Here is a 19,060-nt window from a genome sequence, read left to right as displayed (position 1 = left end):
GCGAGGGCGAGGCGTCGTTGTGCGGCGAGGGCGAGGCGGCGTCGTGCGGCGAGGACGAGGCGGCGTCGGGCGGTGAGCGGCGGCCTCCTCCTCTCGATCCCGATCCAATCGGGGGAGAGAGGGGGGAGATATTTCGGGGGAGTGTGGGGATGTCGGTGGGCGAGTGTGGGAGTGGGGGGTTATGGGGTGCGGGGGTGGGCCGGCCTGGTGGGTCGTGGCCCAGTTGGGCCGGTGGCCTGCTGGGCCGAAGCCCGAGGGTTTCTTTTCCTTTTTCTTTTTTGGTTTGTTTTCTTTTCTTTTCTTTTATTTATATACTTTTCTATTTTAAATCATTTTAAATTATTTAGGCATTTTATAAAAATGTGGTTATTACACCATATTTACATATGCAAAATATGGCATCTCCCGAACATTTTTGTTTTAACTTTTGAAAACTTTTATTGTTGACATTAATTTGAATTTGAATTTTGAAACGGTTTTGAATCAACGCAAGGTTAACAACAGTAACCGTGGTGACGTGGCACCTTTAGCGTGGGATTACTGTAGCTTAATTACCTGGGCGTTACACACAAACTCATCCAACTCTTCACTTGAGGACAAGGTGTGGAAGTCCGGCCTTTGACGAATGACGGAGGACATGGCCTTGTGGTAAGGCATCATTGCCTTGAGAAATTTGCGCTTGATCCAATTGCCATCCATGTCCTTGCTCCCATGATCTCGGAGTGAGACCATGAGTTTGGTTACTCTCTGATAAAGGTCATGAGGTTCTTCATCTTCTTTCATTGCAAACTCACCGGCTTCATCTTGCACCACTTCATAGTTGGAGCGTTGAATGTTTGCGCTTCCCTTGTAGAGGGAAACAACTTGGTGTCATGCATCTTTGGCCATGGCGAAGGGCCGGAGATGAGGAAGATCTTCGGGTGGAATTGCATCTTGGATGATGAAGAGAGCATTCTCGTTGAATTGATTATCCGTGGCTTCTCTAGGAGTGAAGTTGCTTCGGTCATGCGGATAGAAACCTTCTTCAATGATTCTCCAAAGATTAGTATTCACATGATTTAAATGACGCTTAAAGCGATAGACCCAAGAATCAAAGTCCTCATTTTCACAATCTTAGGGGGAGAACCGGCATGATTCAAATGAGTGGAAGGAATCGGTCCACCATAAAAAAATGGAGGTTCCACATGGGCAAAGATGCCGGTGCCATTTTTAGCACTAGAAGAAGGAGCTTTTTCACTAGTAGCTTCCCCCTTGTCGGAGTTAGCATCCGTCACCTTGTTAGTGGGATCACCCACTCTCAATAGTGTGGTGGATAGTTTAAGCCCTTCTAGGAATTTATTAAACATACTTTCAACCTCGGTCGTCATGGAGGTTTTCAATGTGTCCAAAGCCACATTGAATTCCTCACGAGAGACCGTGGTTCCCCCATCGGCCGTACACGAGATCGAATTCACACCGGAGTGCTCCTCCACACTGTCTATGGTGTCAACCATACTCTTCGGACGGCAAAGTCCTTAATAAAGAGACGAGGCTCTGATACCAATTGAAAGGATCGATATAGTTGACTAGAGGGGGGTGAATAGGCAACTAAGAATTTTAGCTTTCCTTTACCAATTTAAACTTTGCATCAGAGTAGGTTCTAGATATGCAACTAGGTGAGCAACCTATATGATGCAACAACAACAATAACAACAAGCAAGCAAGGGATATAACACAAGTAAGCTTGCACAAGTAAAGGCACGAGATAACCAAGAGTGGAGCCGGAGAAGACGAGGATGTGTTACCGAAGTTCCTTCCTTTTGAGGGGAAGTACGTCTCCGTTGGAGCGGTGTGGAGGCACAATGCTCCCCAAGAAGCCACTAGGGCCACCGTATTCTCCTCACACCCTCACACAATGTGAGATGTCATGATTCCACTATTGGTACCCTTGGAGGCGGCGACCGAACCTTTACAAACAAGGTTGGGGCAATCTCCACAACTTAATTGGAGGCTCCCAATGACACCACGAAGCTTCACCACAATGGAATATGGCTCCGCGGTGACCTCAACCGTCTAGGGTGATCAAACACCCAAGAGTAACAAGATCCGCAAGGGATTAGTGGGGGAAATAAAATGTCTCTTGGTGGAAGTGTAGATCGGGGCCTTCAAGCAATCCCTAGAAAATCAACAAGTTTGATTGGCTAGGGAGAGAGATCGGGCGAGAATGAAGCTTGGAGCAACAATGGAGCTTGAGGTTGGAAGAGGTGGTCAACTCGGAGAAGAAGACACCTCTTATATAGTGGAGAGACAAATCCAACCGTTATCCACTTAACCAGCCCACGACCTGCGGTACTGCCGCAAGGGCTCACGGTACTACCGCGGCGACCCGTGGTACTACTGCTGCCACGGCAAGAGCTAGCCCAGGCATGTAGCATAGAAGCTGAGGGCGGTACTGCCGCTGGCGCGGTACTACCACTCCCCCTTGCGGTACTACCGCAAGGCAGGATTGGACTAGCCTGGGAAGGGCGCGGATAGATAAAGGAACATCCGTGGCAACATCCGCTAAGTTTCAAATAGTGCAAAAGTCCGACACGCTACTACCGCACTAGGCACGCGGTACTACCGCGCAGGGGGCGGATGTAAAAAATTACATCCGCCCCTACTTCCGATCATATTGTTGTGCCAGGCCAGGACTCGCGGTACTACCGCACATGGCACGTGGTACTACCGCGTAGGGCGCGGATGTAAAAAATTACATCCACCCCTACAGCCGCACGAGCAGCTGAGCCTGGCCAGAGGCCATGGTATTACAGCTCCTAAGGAGTGGTACTACCGTGAGCACCTGCGGTATTACCGCAAGGACCTGCGGTACTACCGCTCTGAAGAGCAGTACTACCGCATGCCCCAGAACAGCAACACTAGGAATACTTCTTTTGCATAGACACGAAGAAACAGAGGGATGCTCCATAGTGCTAAAGGAAAGGCGGTGCAAAGGAGTAAACGTGTACGTGATGATTCCACCCAAACCTTTCCAAAGCGTACCCCCTCTTAATAGTATGGCTTTCCTACGACTCAAATCCACCGGAAAGAAACGTAGAAAAACGCCGTCTTCAATAGTCTTCGAGGGGCACCAAACCATCTTGTGCCTAGTGATGAAATGTCTGAAATACTCAAGGCACACGATTAGTCCGCAAACGCGTTGTCATCAATCACCAAAACACCTTAGGGATAAATATGCCCTTACACTAAGTATGATGTTAACCATAGAATTGCATCACCTTATCATCCTCAGTCTAGTGGTCAAGTTGAACTTAGCAATAGAGAAATAAAATTAATCTTATAAAAGACTGTCAATAGGTCCAGGAAGAATTGGTCTAAGAAATTAGATGATGCACTTTGGGCTTATAGAACAGCATATAAAAATCCTATGGGTATTTCTCCTTACAAAATGGTTTATGGGAAAGCTTGTCATTTGCCTCTTGAGTTAGAACATAAAGCATATTGGGCAATTAAAGAACTCAACTATGATTTCAAACTCGCCGATGAAAAGAGGTTATTTGATATTAGCTCACTATGAATGGAGAGCCCAATCTTATGAAAATGCCAAGTTATTTAAAGAAAAAGTTAAAAGATGGCATGATAAACGAATCCGAAAGCGCGAGTTCAAAGTTGGAGAATATGTTCTTTTATACAACTCTCGTTTTAGATTATTTGCAGGAAAACTCCTCTCCAAATGCGAAGGACCCTATGTTACCTAGGAGGTTTATCGATTGGGAGCCATCAAAATAAATAATGTCGAAGGTACTAACCCGAAGGTCGTCAATGGGCAAAGAATAAAACATTATATCTCACATACGCCCATTAATGTTGAAAGAAATATTATCCAAACTATGACACCGGAAGAATGATACGGCTCCGTCATATCTATAATTTTTTATTGTTCCATGCCAATATTATACAACTTTCATATACTTTTGGCAACTTTTTATACTATTTTTGGGACTAACATATTGATCCAGTGCCCAATGCCAGTTCCTATTTGGTGCATGTTTTTTTGTTTTGTAGAAAATCCATATCAAACGGAGTCCAAACGGGATAAAAACTGAAGGAGACTTTTTTTGGAATATATGTGATTTTCGGGAAGAAGAATCAATGCGAGACGATGCCCGAGGGGGGCACGAGGCAGGGGGCACGCCCCAGGGGGTCAGGTGCGCCTCGGGGCCTCGTGGCCACCCCGTAAGGCGGTTGGTTGATACGTCTTCGTCGTATCTATAATTTTTGATTGTTCCATGCCAATATTCTACAACTTTCATATACTTTTGGCAACTTTTTATACTATTTTTGGGACTAACATATTGATCCAGTGCCCAGTGACAGTTCCTGTTTGTTGCATGTTTTTTGTTTCGCAGAATATCCATATCAAACGGAGTCCAAACGGGATAAAAACTGGCGGAGATTTTTTTGGAATATATATGATTTTTAGGAAGAAAAATCCACGCGAGACGGCGCCCGAGGGAGGCACGAGGCAGGGGGCGCGCCCCACCCCCCTGGGCGCGCCCCTGGCCCTTGTGGCCACCCCGTAAGGCGGTTGATGCCCTTCTTTGGCCGCAAGAAAGATAATTTTTAGGAAAAATCATGGCGAAGATTTCAGTCCAATCGGAGTTACGGATCTCCATATATATATATACGAAACGGTGAAAGGGCAGCCAGACGAAACGCAGAAATAGAGAGAGACACAGAGATAGCTCCAATCGCGAAGGGGCTCTCGCCCCTCCCATGCCATGGAGATCAAGGACCAGAGGGGAAACCCTTCTCCCATCTAGGGAGGAGGTCAAGGAAGAAGAAGGAGAAGGGGGGCTCTCTCCCCCTCGCTTCTGGTGGCGCCGGAGTGCCACCGGGGCCCATCATCATCACCGCAATATTCACCAACAACTTCACCGCCATCATCACCAACTCTTCCCCCCTCTATGCAGCAGTGTAACCTCTCTCTTACCCTTTGTAATCTCTACTTAAACATGGTGCTCAACGCTATATATTATTTCCCAATGATGTATGGCTATCCTATGATGTTTGAGTAGATCTGTTTTGTCCTATGGGTTATTTGATGATCGTGATTCATTTGAGTTGCATGTTTTATTATTGGTGTTGTCCTATGGTGCTCTCCTTGTCGCGCAAGCGTGAGGGATTCCTGCTGTAGGGTTTGAAATATGTTCATGATTTGCTTATGGTGGGTGGCGTGAGTGACATAAGCACAGACCCGAGTAAGTAGGTTGTTTGCATATGGGATAAAGAGGACTTGATACTTTAATGCTATGGTTGGGTTTTACCTTAATTATCTTTAGTAGCTGCGGATGCTTGCTAGAGTTCCAATCATAAGTGCATACGATCCAAGTAGAGAAAGTATGTTAGCTTATGCCTCTCCCTCAAATAAAATTGCAATAATGATTACCGGTCTAGTTATCGATTGCCTAGGGACAAATAACTTTCTCGTAACAAAAAGCTCTTTACTAAAACTAACTTAGTTGTGTCTTTACCTAAACAGCCCCTACTTTTTATTTACGTAATCTTTATTATCTTGCAAACCTATCCAACAACACCTACAAAGTACTTCTAGTTTCATACTTGTTCTAGGTAAAGCGAACGTCAAGCGTGCACAGAGTTGTATCAGTGGTCGATAGAACTTGAGGGAATATTTGCTTTACCTTTAGTTCCTTGTTGGGTTCGACACTCTTACTTATCGAAAGAGGCTACAATTGATCCCCTATACTTGTGGGTTATCATTGGTGCCCTTATTTTGCCGCAAGAAAGCCAATATCCGGATATAAATCGTGTTTAAAATTCCAGCCCAATCAGAGTTACGGATCTTCGGGAATATAAGAAATGGTGAAAGGGCAGAATCAGGAACGCAGAAATAGAGAGAGACAGAGAGACAGATCCAATCTCGAAGGGGCTCTCGCCCCTCCGCTGCCATGGAGGCCATGGACCAGAGGGGAAACCCTTCTCCCATCTAGGGAGAAGATCAAGGAAGAAGGAGAAGAAGGGGGGCTCTCTCCCCCTCTCTCCCGGTGGCACCGGAACGCCGCCGGGGCCATCATCGTGTGACGGCAATCTACACCAACACCTCTGTCACCTTCACCAACATCTTCATCACCTTCCCCCATCTATCTACAGCGGTTCACTCTCCCGCAACCCGCTGTACCCTCTACTTGAACATGGTGCTTTATGCTTCATATTATTATCCAATGATGTGTTGCCATCCTATGATGTCTGAGTCGATTTTCGTTGTCCTATCGGTGATTGGTGAATTGCTATGATTGGTTTAATTTGCTTGTGGTTATGCTGCTGTCCTTTGGTTCCCATCATATGAGCGTGCGCGTGGATCACACCATAGGGTTAGTTGTATGTTGATAGGACTATGTATTGAAGGGCAAGAGTGACAGAAGCTTCAACCTAGCATAGAAATTGATGCATACGGGATTGAAGGGGGACCAATCTATATCTATACCTACTATTAAAGGGAATAGGTATTCTTGGTTTGGTTTAGTCCTTTTCGTTTGGTTTATACATGTTAAGCGATCTGGGCCAGGTATTTGTATGTTGATAGGCCTTTTATGGGCTTTTATAGAGACCGCGAAAAATAATTGGGTTAAAATAAATCAACATTGTGGGAATTGAACACAGAACCTCCTGTATAGCTCTTTGATGTAACAACCAACGACCTATGCGCCTTTCACATTTACTAATCTCAACTCGCTCTAAATATATGAGTGGCACTCATCATGTTTAGGGCGAGCTAATTAAGTGAATGAGCTAATAAAGGAAGGATTGTGGGCTTAAATATAATATTTAAACGGATGTGGCTAATTAAAGAAGGATTATGGATAAACCCGTGGAATAACTAAAAGAAAGATTGTGGTCTTAACAAATTCTACATGAAGAATTAGAGGTAAAAAGGTAGGATAATTAAAAGGAAGGATCTCTAGGCTTCAATGTGTTGGGGATACTAAATTAGAAAAAGGAAGGATCTATAGGCTTCAATATGTTGGGGCTACTAAATTAGAAAAAGGAAGGATTTGATTCCCAACTAAACAGGTGAGGACGTCACGGGCATATGTGCTAGTATATCTTAATGCTATGGTTGGGTTTTACCTTACTGAACGTTAGTAGTTGCGGATGCTTGCTAATAGTTCCAATCATAAGTGCATAGAATTCCAAGTCAGGGATGACATGCTAGCAGTGGCCTCTCCCACATAAAACTTGCTATCGGTCTGGTAAAGTAGTCAATTGCTTAGGGACAATTTCGCAACTCCTACCACCACTTTTCCACACTTGCTATACTAACTTTATTGCTTCTTTATCTAAACAGTCCCTAGTTTTTATTTATGCGCTCTTTATTTTCTTGCAAACATATCCAACTACACATACAAAGTACTTCTAGTTTTATACTTGTTCTAGGTAAAGCGAACATCAAGCGTGCGTAGAGTTGTATCGGTGGTCGATAAAACTTGAGGGAATATTTGTTCTACCTTTAGCTCCTCGTTGGGTTCGACACTCTTACTTATCAAAAGAGGCTACAATTGATCCCCTATACTTGTGGGTTATCAAGACATTTTTCTGGCGCCGTTGCCGGGGAGTTATAGCGTAGGGTGAATATTCTCGTGTGTGCTTGTTTGCTTTATCACTAAGTAATTTGTATTTGATGTTCTAAGTTGTTCTTTATCTTTAGTTATGGATATGGAACACGAAATACCAAAAAATTAGGTTTACTTGCTACTCATGGAGATGGGGAACCTCCTAAAACCCTCGATGCTCATTATGTGAAAGATATTATGCACTACTTTAATAATCCTGAGAAAACCCCATTCAATTATGTAATGGGAGACATGTTGGATCAACGTGAATACTTTAGGGATTATTCTTGACTCAAAAAGGGAAACTATTATCGGATCAAATTTATATGTTGCATTGGTATGCTCGGCAACTATGCTTGAGATATGATTATACTTGTTGCTCTAGGATGAATGCTCCACACCTTCCCTTTTCATGAAAATTTAATGATAATGAAACCTTAGCTTCTTATGCTAATGGTATATATGATTACTATGATGTGGAACGAATAGAAGAATTTGTTGCTTTTAAGGGTGCATGTGAAATTGAATCTTTGTTTAAAGAGTTTGAAGATTTTGATGATTCAGTTTATAGATCTAAAAATTTAGCTATCCTTAAATATTGCTATGAGAATTATAAATACAATTATGATATTGATGAATTTATTGAGAAAGTCTCCGCTGTCCGAGAAGAGACTAATATTTTGCAGGAGTCTATGGAAGAAGAAATTGATGAAACTGTGAGCTCATTGGATGAAAAAGATGATGAGGAGAGCGAAGAACAAAAAGAGGAAGATCGGATTAGCTACCTGTGCCCACCTTCTAATGAGAGTAACTCTCCAACTCATACATTATTTAATGTCCCTTCGTTCTTACCGAAGGATGAATGCCATGATAATTGCTATGATCCCATTGATTCGTTTGAAATATCCCTTTTTGATGAACTTGATGCTTGCTATTCTTGTGGCCAAGATGCCAATATGAATTATGCTTATGGAGATGAACTTGCTATTGTTCCTTATGTTAAACATGAAACTGTTGCTATTGCACCCACGCATGATAGTCCTATTATCTTTTTGAATTCTCTCGACTACACTATATCGGAGAAGTTTGCCCTTATTAAGGATTATATTGATGGGTTGCGTTTTACTACTACACATGATGATTTTGATAGATATGATATGCATGTGCTTGCTGCTCCTACTTTCAACTATTATGAGAGAGGAACTACATCTCCGCCTCTCCATGTTTCCAATAAGATAAAATTGCAAGAAATTGTTTATACTATGCATTGGCCTTTACTATGTGTGCATGAATTGTTCTTTTATGACATGCCGATGGATAGGAAGAGATTTAGACTTCGTTGTTGCATGACATATGTTACTTTGTGCTCACTACTAAACCACAAATCATTGTTAATTAAAATTGGCTTTGATATACCTTGGGATCCGGGTGGATCCATTACTTGAGCACTATATGCCTAGCTCAATGGATTTAAAGAAAGCGCTGCCAGGGAGACAACCTGGAAGTTTTAGAGAGTCATTTATTTCCGTTGTGTGCTTTTATAAAGTTTTAAAACAACAATAATGTGCCAAGATTTGCATTTAGGATGTTTACATTGCTTGTTGGTTTGTGCGGTGCAAAACAGAAACTTTGGTTGTAGTGCACGATTTTACATTTTTTACTGGAATGTCAAACCGTTCTGAAACTTTTTGCACTGTCCTGCTATACAATTTTTTTATTTTTCCTATTTTTTCAGAATTTTCGGATTACCAGAAGTATGGTGAATGTTCAGATTGCTATAGACTGTCCTATTTAAGACATATTTTTTATGCATAGTTTGCTTGTTTTGGTGAAATTATCGATTTCTATCAGTGGATTAAGCTATGGAAAAGTTATATTACATTAGCCATAATGCAAAAAAAAATATGGATTTGTTTGCAATAGTACTTAGAGTAGTGATGTGCTTTATTATACTAACGGATCTTACCGAGCTTTCTGTTGAGTTTTGTGTGGATGAAGTGTTCGAAGATCGAGGAGGTCTCGATGTGAGGAGAAGGAGGAGAGGCAAGAGCTCAAGCTTGGGGATGCCCAAGGCACCCCAAGTAAATATTCAAGGAGACTCCAGCGTCTAAGCTTGGGGATGCCCCGGAAGGTATCCCATCTTTCTTCAACAAGTATCAGTATGTTTTCAGATTCGTTTCATTCATGCGATATGTGCAAATCTTGGAGCGTATTTTGCATTTAGTTTTCACTTTTCTTTGATGCACCATGCTGGTATGAGATAGTCCATGGTTGATTTATAGAATGCTCTTTGCAATTCACTTATATTTTTTGAGTATGGCTTTATAGAATGCTTCATGTGCTTCCCTTATATCATTTGAAGTTTGGATTGCCTGTTTCTCTTCACATAGAAACCGCCATTTGTAGAATGCTCTTTTTCTTAACTGATATTTGTTAGAGCGTGGGCATATCGTTTGTAGAAATAATTGAACTCTCTTGCTTCACTTATATCTATTTAGAGAGATGACATGAATTGGTCATTCAAATGGTTAGTCATAAAATCCTACATAAAACTTGTAGATCACTGAATATGATATGTTTGATTTCTTGCAATAGTTTTGCGATATAAAGATGGTGATATTAGAGTCATGCTAGTGGGTAGTTGTGGATTGTAGAAATACTTTTGTTGAAGTTTGTGATTCCCGTAGCATGCACGTATGGTGAACCGTTATGTAACAAAGTTGGAGCATGAGGTATTTATTGATTATCTTCCTTATGAGTGGCGGTCGGGGACGAGCGATGGTCTTTTCCTACCAATCTATCCCCCTAGGAGCATGTGCGTAGTACTTTGTTTCGATGACTAATAGATTTTCGTAATAAGTATGTGAGTTCTTTATGACTAATGTTGAGTCCATGGATTATACGCACTCTCACCCTTCCATCATTGCTAGCCTCTTTGGTACCGTGCATTGTCCTTTCTCACCTTGAGAGTCGGTGCAAACTTCACCGGTGCATCCAAACACCGTGATATGATACACTCTATCACACATAAGCCTCCTTATATCTTCCTCAAAACAACCACCATACCTACCTATCATGGCATTTCCATAGCCATTCTGAGATATTATTGCCATGCAACTTCCATCATCATCATATACATGACTTGAGCATTTATTATCATATTGCTTTGCATGATCGTAAGATAGCTAGCATGATGTTTTCATGGCTTGTTCGTTTTTTTATGTCATTGCCACGCTAGATCATTGCACATCCCGGTACACCGCCGGAGGCATTCATATAGAGTCATATCTTTGTTCTAGTATCGAGTTGTAATATTGAGTTGTAAGTAAATAAAAGTGTGATGATCATCATTATTAGAATATTGTCCCATGTGAGGTTATCAAAATAAAAGTGGCCAAAGGAGCCCCCCCCCCACACACACACACAAAGAAAGAGGCCAAAGAAGCCTACAAAAAAAGAAAAAAGAGAGATTTTTTAAAAAAAATGAGAGAAAAGAGAGAAGGGACAATGTTACTATCCTTTTACCACACTTGTGCTTCAGAGTAGCACCATGTTCTTCATATAGAGATTCTCTTGAGTTATCACTTTCATATACTAGTGGGAATTTTCATTATATAACTTGGCTTGTATATTCCAACTACAGGCTTCCTTAAATGCCCTAGGTCTTCATGAGCAAGCAAGTTGGATGCACACCCACTTAGTTTTAGTTTGACCTTTCATACACTTATAGCTCTTAGTGCATCCATTGCATGGCAATCCCTACTCCTCGCATTGACATCAATTGATGGGCATCTCCATAGCCCATTGATTAGCCGCGTCGATGTGAGACTTTCTCCTTTTTGTCTTCTCCACACAACCTCCACCATCATATTCTATTCCACCTATAGTGCTATGTCCATGGCTCACACTCATGTATTGCATGGAAGTTGAAAAGGTTTGAGAATACTAAAGTATGAAACAATTTCTAGGCTTGTCATCGGGGTTGTGCGTGATTTGAATATTTTGTGTGGTGAAGATGGAGCATAGCCAGACCATATGATTTTGTAGGGATAACTTTCTTTGGCCATGTTATTTTGAAAAGACATGATTGCTTTATTAGTATGCTTGAAGTATTATTGTCTTAATGTCAAATGATAAACTATTGCTTTGGATCACTCATGTCTTAATATTCATGCCGTGATTAGATTACATGATCAAGATTATGCTAGGCAGCATTCCACATCAAAAATTATCTTTTTTATCATTTACCTACTCGAGGATGAGCAGGAATTAAGCTTGGGGATGCTGATACGTCTCCGTCGTATCTATAATTTTTTATTGTTCCATGCCAATATTATACAACTTTCATATACTTTTGGCAACTTTTTATACTATTTTTGGGACTAACATATTGATCCAGTGCCCATTGCCAGTTCCTATTTGTTGCATATTTTTTTGTTTCGCAGAAAATCCATATCAAACGGAGTCCAAACGGGATAAAAACTGACGGAGACTTTTTTTGGAATATATGTGATTTTTGGGAAGAAGAATCAATGCGAGACGATGCCCGAGGGGGCCACGAGGCAGGGGGCACGCCCCAGGGGGTCAGGCGCGCCCTGGGCCCTCGTGGCCACCCTATAAGGCGGTTGGTGCCCTTCTTTCTCCGCAAGAAAGCCAATATCCGGATAAAAATTGTGTTAAAATTTCAGCCCAATCGAAGTTACGGATCTCCGGAAATATAAGAAATGGTGAAAGGGCAGAATGAGGAACGCAGAAATAAAGAGAGACAGAGAGGCAGGTCCAATCTCGGAGGGGCTCTCGCCCCTCCACCGCCGTGGAGGCCATGGACCAAAGGGGAAACCCTTATCCCATCTAGGGAGAAGGTCAAGGAAGAAGAAGAAGAAGGGGGCTCTCTCGCCCTCTCTCCCGGTGGCGCCGAAACGCCGTCGGGGCCATCATCGTGTGACGGCGATCTACACCAATATATCTTAATGCTATGGTTGGGTTTTACCTTAATGAACGTTAGTAGTTGCGGATGCTTGCTAATAGTTTCAATCATAAGTGCATAGAATTCCAAGTCAGCGATGACATGCTAGCAGTGGCCTCTCCCACATAAAACTTGCTATCGATCTAGTAAAGTAGTCAATTGCTTAGGGAAAATTTCATAACTCCTACCACCCCGTTTCCACACTCGCTATACTAACTTTATTGCTTCTTTATTTAAACAGCCCCTAGTTTTTATTTATGCGCTTTTTATTATCTTGCAAACCTATCCAACTACACCTACAAAGTACTTCTGGTTTTATACTTGTTCTAGATAAAGCGAACGTCAAGCATGCGTAGAGTTGTATCGGCGACGGTGGTGGCAACGACGTGGGAGGTGGCAGCATGCGGGGGAGGCGTGTGGGCGCGGACTGCTGGCAGGGGCACCGGAATTGGGCGGCGGCGGCGACGGAGTGGGGCGGGCGAAGGCTTACTGTCAATTAAGGTGGAACAGAATGGCCTATGTCTCACTGACTGGCGGGCCAGGGGGAGGAGTAGGCGGACGTCGCATGCGTCCACGCCGACACAAATAAGGCCCAAATTTGGGTCAGAAATGGATCGCCCGGCGGACAAAAGCGGGCGTGCGTTCGTCTGGATCCGCGCAATGGGCCAACTTTTCTATCCACGGCGATCTAAACGGACACACGCGAATGAAATGCGTCGGCATGTTGGAATTGCTCTTATGCCTGACTTGGTAGCCCATCCAGATGTTAGAGGCGGGTACGGGGGTCCGGAAACTGCACACCGAATACGTACAGGGGCCTGCCCCTCCCCAACGATCAACAATTTTAGTAGAAGCAACTAGTAATTATCAACAAGATTCGATCAATATACGTACTCGGCCTCCCCTATACTCGAATCCTGGCTCCGCCACTGCTCGCTAGGATAGGATGTGCAGCACTGCAACTGCAAGTACTACTGAAAATCACTAACCTCAACAACTTGATTGAGTCTTCGCAGCAGCTTTCCATCGTTTTCCTTTCTTTCCAGAAGGCACTCGACAGCATCTTTGCGAGACCATCGCATCCAGACCGAAAGTCACCACCAAACAGTACCGCTCTATCCGTAACACAACAATAATTCACATTTATTCGTTTCCCCGGGGTGGACTCTTTTTATGGCATGCTGGAAAAGTCAGGGGCCGTCGCCCTCGGCTTCACCTACGACTCCGAGGGTCGCTCTTGGGCGGCAACGAACTCGACAGCTTGGTGGCCCGAGCCTCAGTACATGTCTAGTCCCGAACCCCGGCGTCAAAGTCTCTCACGATCAGCTGTTTTTCTTCTACTTTTCCATTGGTCAATTCTGAAGGTTCTAAGTTCCAACGCGACAGCGACCGGGAGATGATTAAGATGGTCAAGTACTGTGATTAAGACGGTGCTGTGCGTCGTATCGTCATCGGCAGGTGGTGCCAAGTACGCAGTACTACGAGATTCTTTCGGTGCACTTGTTTTTTCTAGAAGACGCCGATATGCTCCCGGTGGTATTTTTCTAAGGCGTGCTGAGGAATGAATGCCTTCTTGGCCCGTGTCAGAATTGCTCTGCTGTGAGGTCAATGGTCGAAACAACAGTTTTGTTTTTCTACTCTGCTGGAATGTAGTAGTACGTATGTTCCTTTAGTTAAAGAAAAATGGCGGGGGAATGTTCTTGAGGTAGGAGCCAATGTAGACTACATAAAGGAGGTAGAGATGAGCATCACCGTCGCCTTTAATCTGAAATCCTGAAAGCAAGCATCTCGTCAAGTTAAAGACCTCCCCTACGTTTCCATTGTTTCACAATGACTTTTACTAAAAAAAAAAACGAGATGGGATGGGATGGGCTTTCGCGCGGGAGACACGAAGAGGATTTCGCGCCCTGCAAGATTTGAAGCATGGTCCTGCACAGCTCCCTCCCTCCGCAACTGATTCAGAGCGAGCAGGCGGGCGGTCCCGATCGATCCTCATCACATGGGCGAAGGGGTCCAGACTCCGGAGGCAACATGTGACCCGCCATCGTCGTTTACCCGCGACAAGTAGGATCTCCCTCGTCGTCGTCCGGCGGGGCACGCCCAAAAATTGCAGGTGGCCCAGCCTGCCAGAACCATTGACATCGGTCAGTTCCGTGCACAGCACAGACACGTACGCACGCACGCTGCTAGGGCCCTAGCGCTGTCGCGTCCACGATGAACCAACCAGGGACGATGGTTGTTCGTTGAGCGCTTGCCATCTACCAGGGCCAACAAATCGTACCGGCTGCTACGACCGAGATGTCGAGATTGGGTCATCTAGACAGCAACCACAATAGATATCTTTGAATCATAATCAGCATCAAGCGTGTACAGAACCTCTGGTTTTGCTCTCTCGATCGATGGATGGATCCCAGCATGGCTGTACCTCCCAACTGTTAATCAACAATGAGAAGCGATGATGAGGAGCAGGCAAGTCGCTATGCGCATCAGGCGAAATTCAATTCAGTTTCCCTCCCTGTCCCTGTCCCTGTCCCTGCCAGTTCAAAACAGTCCCGCTCGCCCCGCCGAAAGCCGAAAGCCGTGCCACCCGACCCGGATCGAGACAGACACACCACGCGGAAGCTTTCAACAACAACTGGAGCCATCCAAAGCACATGCATGACCCACACACAAAGCCACAACAAGAACTGGACACCAGGCAGGTAAACTCACGACAAATGGTTTTCGCCAACGAGTTCCAGGCAATTTGATCGGGCTGAGTAATTACATGGGGACAGCTAAAGAACCAACCTAATCAGCTAGAACAATGGCTAGACAAATTAAGCAATCGCACAGTCGGGCATGCATTCCATCCCTAAACACCACCACGCAATCACCCACCACACAACAGACACAGTCAGTCAACAACACCAAGACAGACGACGACAACGAATCCGATGTTCGCTAAAAGGAAGAGATGAAAAAACAGCCGGCTCCGCCGTCGAAGAAGAAGATAGCATTCGTCAAGTCTATGAACGGAATGAATGTGGGCTACAGCGACAGGCAGCCGGCTCCTTTCTCTCAGGCCATTAGAGATCACGGCGAGGAGGGGCCCTCGACCATCTCATCGCCCTGATTCAGGGCGCTCTGCTGTTGTTGATCAGTTTCTTCGGTGCTTCCACCTGACATCTTGATCTCCTCGATCCGCACGACGACATGGGACATCGTCGGACGGGCGTCTGGGACCTGGGCAACGCAGTCTATAGCAAGTTGTAGAAGCTGAATCATCTGTTCTTCGGAGCTCTGGTTCCTCAGGAGCTCCATGTCAAACACCTCCGCAGTCCACTCAGAGCGCACGACGGACTGCACCCACCTGGGCAGGTCGACGCCCTCGTCGTTAAGAGCAGCCTGGCTGGGGGCCTTGCCAGTGAGCAGCTCCAGCAAGAGAACACCAAAGCTGAACACATCAGCCTTCTGGGACACCCTCCGGGGATCAGTAACCTCTGGAGCACGGTATCCAGTGGCGCGAGAAGGTCCAGATGATGATGAACCAACAAGGGTGGCAAGGCCATTGTCTGAAACACGTGCTTGATACGTCTTCGACAGGAGGATATTGGATGACTTGATATTGCCGTGCGAAGTCGAAGAGCTTGTAGAGTGGATGTACTCGATCCCACGGGCTGCAGCCAGGGCAATGCTTGATCTTATCGTCAAGTCAAGTGGGGTACGACCAGAACCTCTGCTCCCTGCATGACAAAAAATGATCACCATCGTGTGCGATTAGAGTTCAAGGTTCATCCATTACATGGTCAAGTGACACAATGAAGACACAAACATAATCAATGAAAAAACTACTGCTCCACCAACTACAACAGCTTCCCAAGATTTTGTTTCCTCTAATCAACACGAAAATATACAAACAAAGAATAGACCTAAAGTAAACAAACAAAGAACAGCTTAACCACAATTGAGGAAAGAATATGGGACTATGAAAAGCAATCAACAGTTCTATTCAACATTCTGAAAAATTGGAACAGATTGGTAACCCCAAACCTGAAAGGGAGCAGTTGACTGCAATAGAAGTATTCTAGCCACAAACATAGTCCCAGACCACAAGGAATAGTACTAAGAATAGTCAGAATATGATTTTAATAATAATACCCAATAAAGAACACTTAATATCCAAATACTTAGGATATCAAGCAAATAAACAAGATCTGCAACAAAATTAGCTTGACGTGTCACCTTCAACAAGACACACGTAGACTAGAGATAATCAAGCCATGACAGATGTAGTAATAGCTACACCCTCTGTTTCTAAATATAAGACATCCGGTCGGTTCAATTTGAACAGCCAAAACATCTTATATTTAGGAATGGATGTAGTACAAGACAATCGCCCCTCGACAACTGCAATCCATTTCTCAAACATTCACGAGAAAATGAAGTACCACTCTACCGTTGCCACGGATGAAAAATGCGAAAATAAGATACTCGCAAGCACTAGCATAACATATGCAGAACAGTAATAATATAATGATCAGAGTATGAGTACATAAAACTGTGAAGGCACTGAGATGTGAAATTCTCACCGTGCAAGACTGCAGAAAGGCTCCCCATGGGCATGAAGTCGTACACAAGCAGCTTCTCATCTTTGCTGTAGTAGTAAGCACGGAGAGGCACGATGAACTCGTGCTGAAGCTCGCCAATGTCCGCAATGCGGTCACGGAACTCAGGCTCGGACATGGTGACATCCTTGAGCCGCTTCACCGCCACGGTAGCGCTGGATTCAAGCACCGCCTTGTAGGTCGTCCCAATGGCACCCTTGCCAAGGACCTCGGCCGACGCGCGGAGCAGGTCCTCCAAGTCGAACGGTTGGACGGCGGCCGCTGACCCGAAGAAGACCAGCTTCTTCCCTGAAGTCGATTGTTGACCACTGGGGTGGCCCACGGTAGCCATAGGCGCCACGGCCGCGCCGGTGGGCAACTCCGGGGGTTTTCGGCCGCCGGGGATGACGGCGGGGGATGGAGACGGAGGCGGCATCTCGAGGGCCCGTGTCTTGGTGCGCCCCGACCTGCGGCAGAGGCAGATGAGAAGGAACAGGAGAAGCGCGGCGCCGACGACGGAGGCTATGGCGATTCCGGCAATGGCGCCGCCGGAGAGCCTGTTGCCCTTCTTGTCATTTCGTTCGTCGTTTCCGCTGTTGGGGATGTTCGTCCCCGGTGTTGTCGGCGAGGGCGTCTTCCCCGCCGGAGCCGGAGAAGGAGGGGCCTCGCCAGGGCAAGGGCCCAGGGGCCCGCCGCAGAGGGACGACATCCCGAGGAACGCCGCGCGCGGCCTGGAGCGGAGCGAGGCGGGGATGGATCCGTTGAGCCGGTTGAAGGAGACGTTGAAGTCGCGCAGCTGCGGCAGCGGGAGGTCGGGAATCTGGCCGACGAAGCGGTTCTCCTCGAGGAGCAGCGTCTTGAGCCGCGTGAGGTTGGCGAGCGCCGGCGGGATGGCGCCGGAGAGGCCGTTCCCGCCGAGCGAGAGGTGGACGAGGGCGGGGAGCGCGAGGAAGGCCGGCGGGAAGTCGCCGGAGAGGCGGTTCCCGTTGAGGAAGACGCTGCGGAGCGCGGCCATGGCGGCGAGGTCGGCGGGGAGGGCCCCGCGGAGCGCGTTGAGGCGGAGGCTGAGCGTGTGCAGCGCGGTGAGGTTCCCGAGCGAGCCCGCCGGGACGGCCCCCGCCAGCGCGGCCCCCGGCAGGCGCAGCGCCGCCACGCGGCCGCCCTCGCAGGTGACCCCCGTCCAGGCGCAGACGGTGGTGGGGTCGGCCACGTTCCAGGCCACGCGCTGGCCCACCGCCGCCCGGAAGGCGACGAGCGCCCGCGCGTCGGACGCGAGGTCGGCCGTCGCCGCGCCCCACGCCGCGAGGAGCGCGAGGACGGCGAGGGCCGCCGCCGGCGGTGTCCGCCGCGACCGCATCGCGGCGGTGGGGGAATGGGCGCGGGCGGTGTGGGGTGGCTGTTCCGGTTTGGGGGGCGGGCTGCTGAACAGCGAGCGAGGAATGGGGCTGGGGTTGGGTGGGAGTGGAGGGAGGGAAAAACCCTAGAAACTCCCGTGCGGATCTGGCGGCACGGGTTTTATTCCGCGGGGGTTGGGGTTCGGCGGGCGGCCGCACCCGGGAATGCGCGTTGGCTCGTCCGTCCTAGATTCCGCTTGACGGGGACGGGACCGGGGGACGACGGGATCGCGACACCGCAGAGGCCTCCGCGTGCTCTGCGGGGGGGATTGTTCTGAGCCGCGTCAGTTTCACTCTCTGCCTACAATTTTCCCCCCTCCCTACGGTTTCATTTATCCTTACATGGTTAATATTTATTTACTGCTCCTCCAGCGTTTGCCTGTGCTGTTTCCGGCGATCGGTCGGTCCAGGTCAGAGTGGCCTCTCCGTGTTGACTGCTGCTGCCACGGCGTCCGTCTGTCGTCACAACGGACGCTTGGATTGGACTGCCGTGCGGCACTGGTG

General features: G+C 46.5%; 1 protein-coding gene across 1 annotated transcript; it reads right to left on the bottom strand.

Annotated features, from left to right (window-relative positions):
* Positions 1-15,279: 15,279 nt before the first annotated feature.
* On the bottom strand, positions 15,280-18,547 carry LOC119286892 (probable inactive receptor kinase At1g48480). The gene is made up of 2 exons (XM_037566360.1): positions 17,148-18,547; positions 15,280-16,301 (listed from the first exon to the last, which is right to left on the bottom strand). Exons 1-2 carry the CDS (start codon positions 18,517-18,519, stop codon positions 15,652-15,654), a joined length of 2,022 nt encoding a protein of 673 aa, XP_037422257.1. The 5' UTR covers positions 18,520-18,547; the 3' UTR covers positions 15,280-15,651.
* Between the last annotated feature and the right edge of the window lie 513 nt (positions 18,548-19,060).

Source organism: Triticum dicoccoides, chromosome 4A, assembly GCF_002162155.2.
Source record: "Triticum dicoccoides isolate Atlit2015 ecotype Zavitan chromosome 4A, WEW_v2.0, whole genome shotgun sequence".
Taxonomy (NCBI): Eukaryota; Viridiplantae; Streptophyta; class Magnoliopsida; order Poales; family Poaceae; genus Triticum; species Triticum dicoccoides.
Note: the sequence above shows the minus strand (reverse complement) of the source record. Positions and strands in the feature narration are given on the sequence as shown.

Excerpts from the sequence above, each read along its gene's own strand:
- LOC119286892 (XM_037566360.1), bottom strand. The coding sequence starts at position 18,519 with ATGCGGTCGCGGCGGACACCGCCGGCGGCGGCCCTCGCCGTCCTCGCG. Across the intron at positions 16,302-17,147 it reads CCTTTCTGCAGTCTTGCACG|GGAGCAGAGGTTCTGGTCGT; the intron begins GTGAGAATTTCA and ends TTTGTCATGCAG.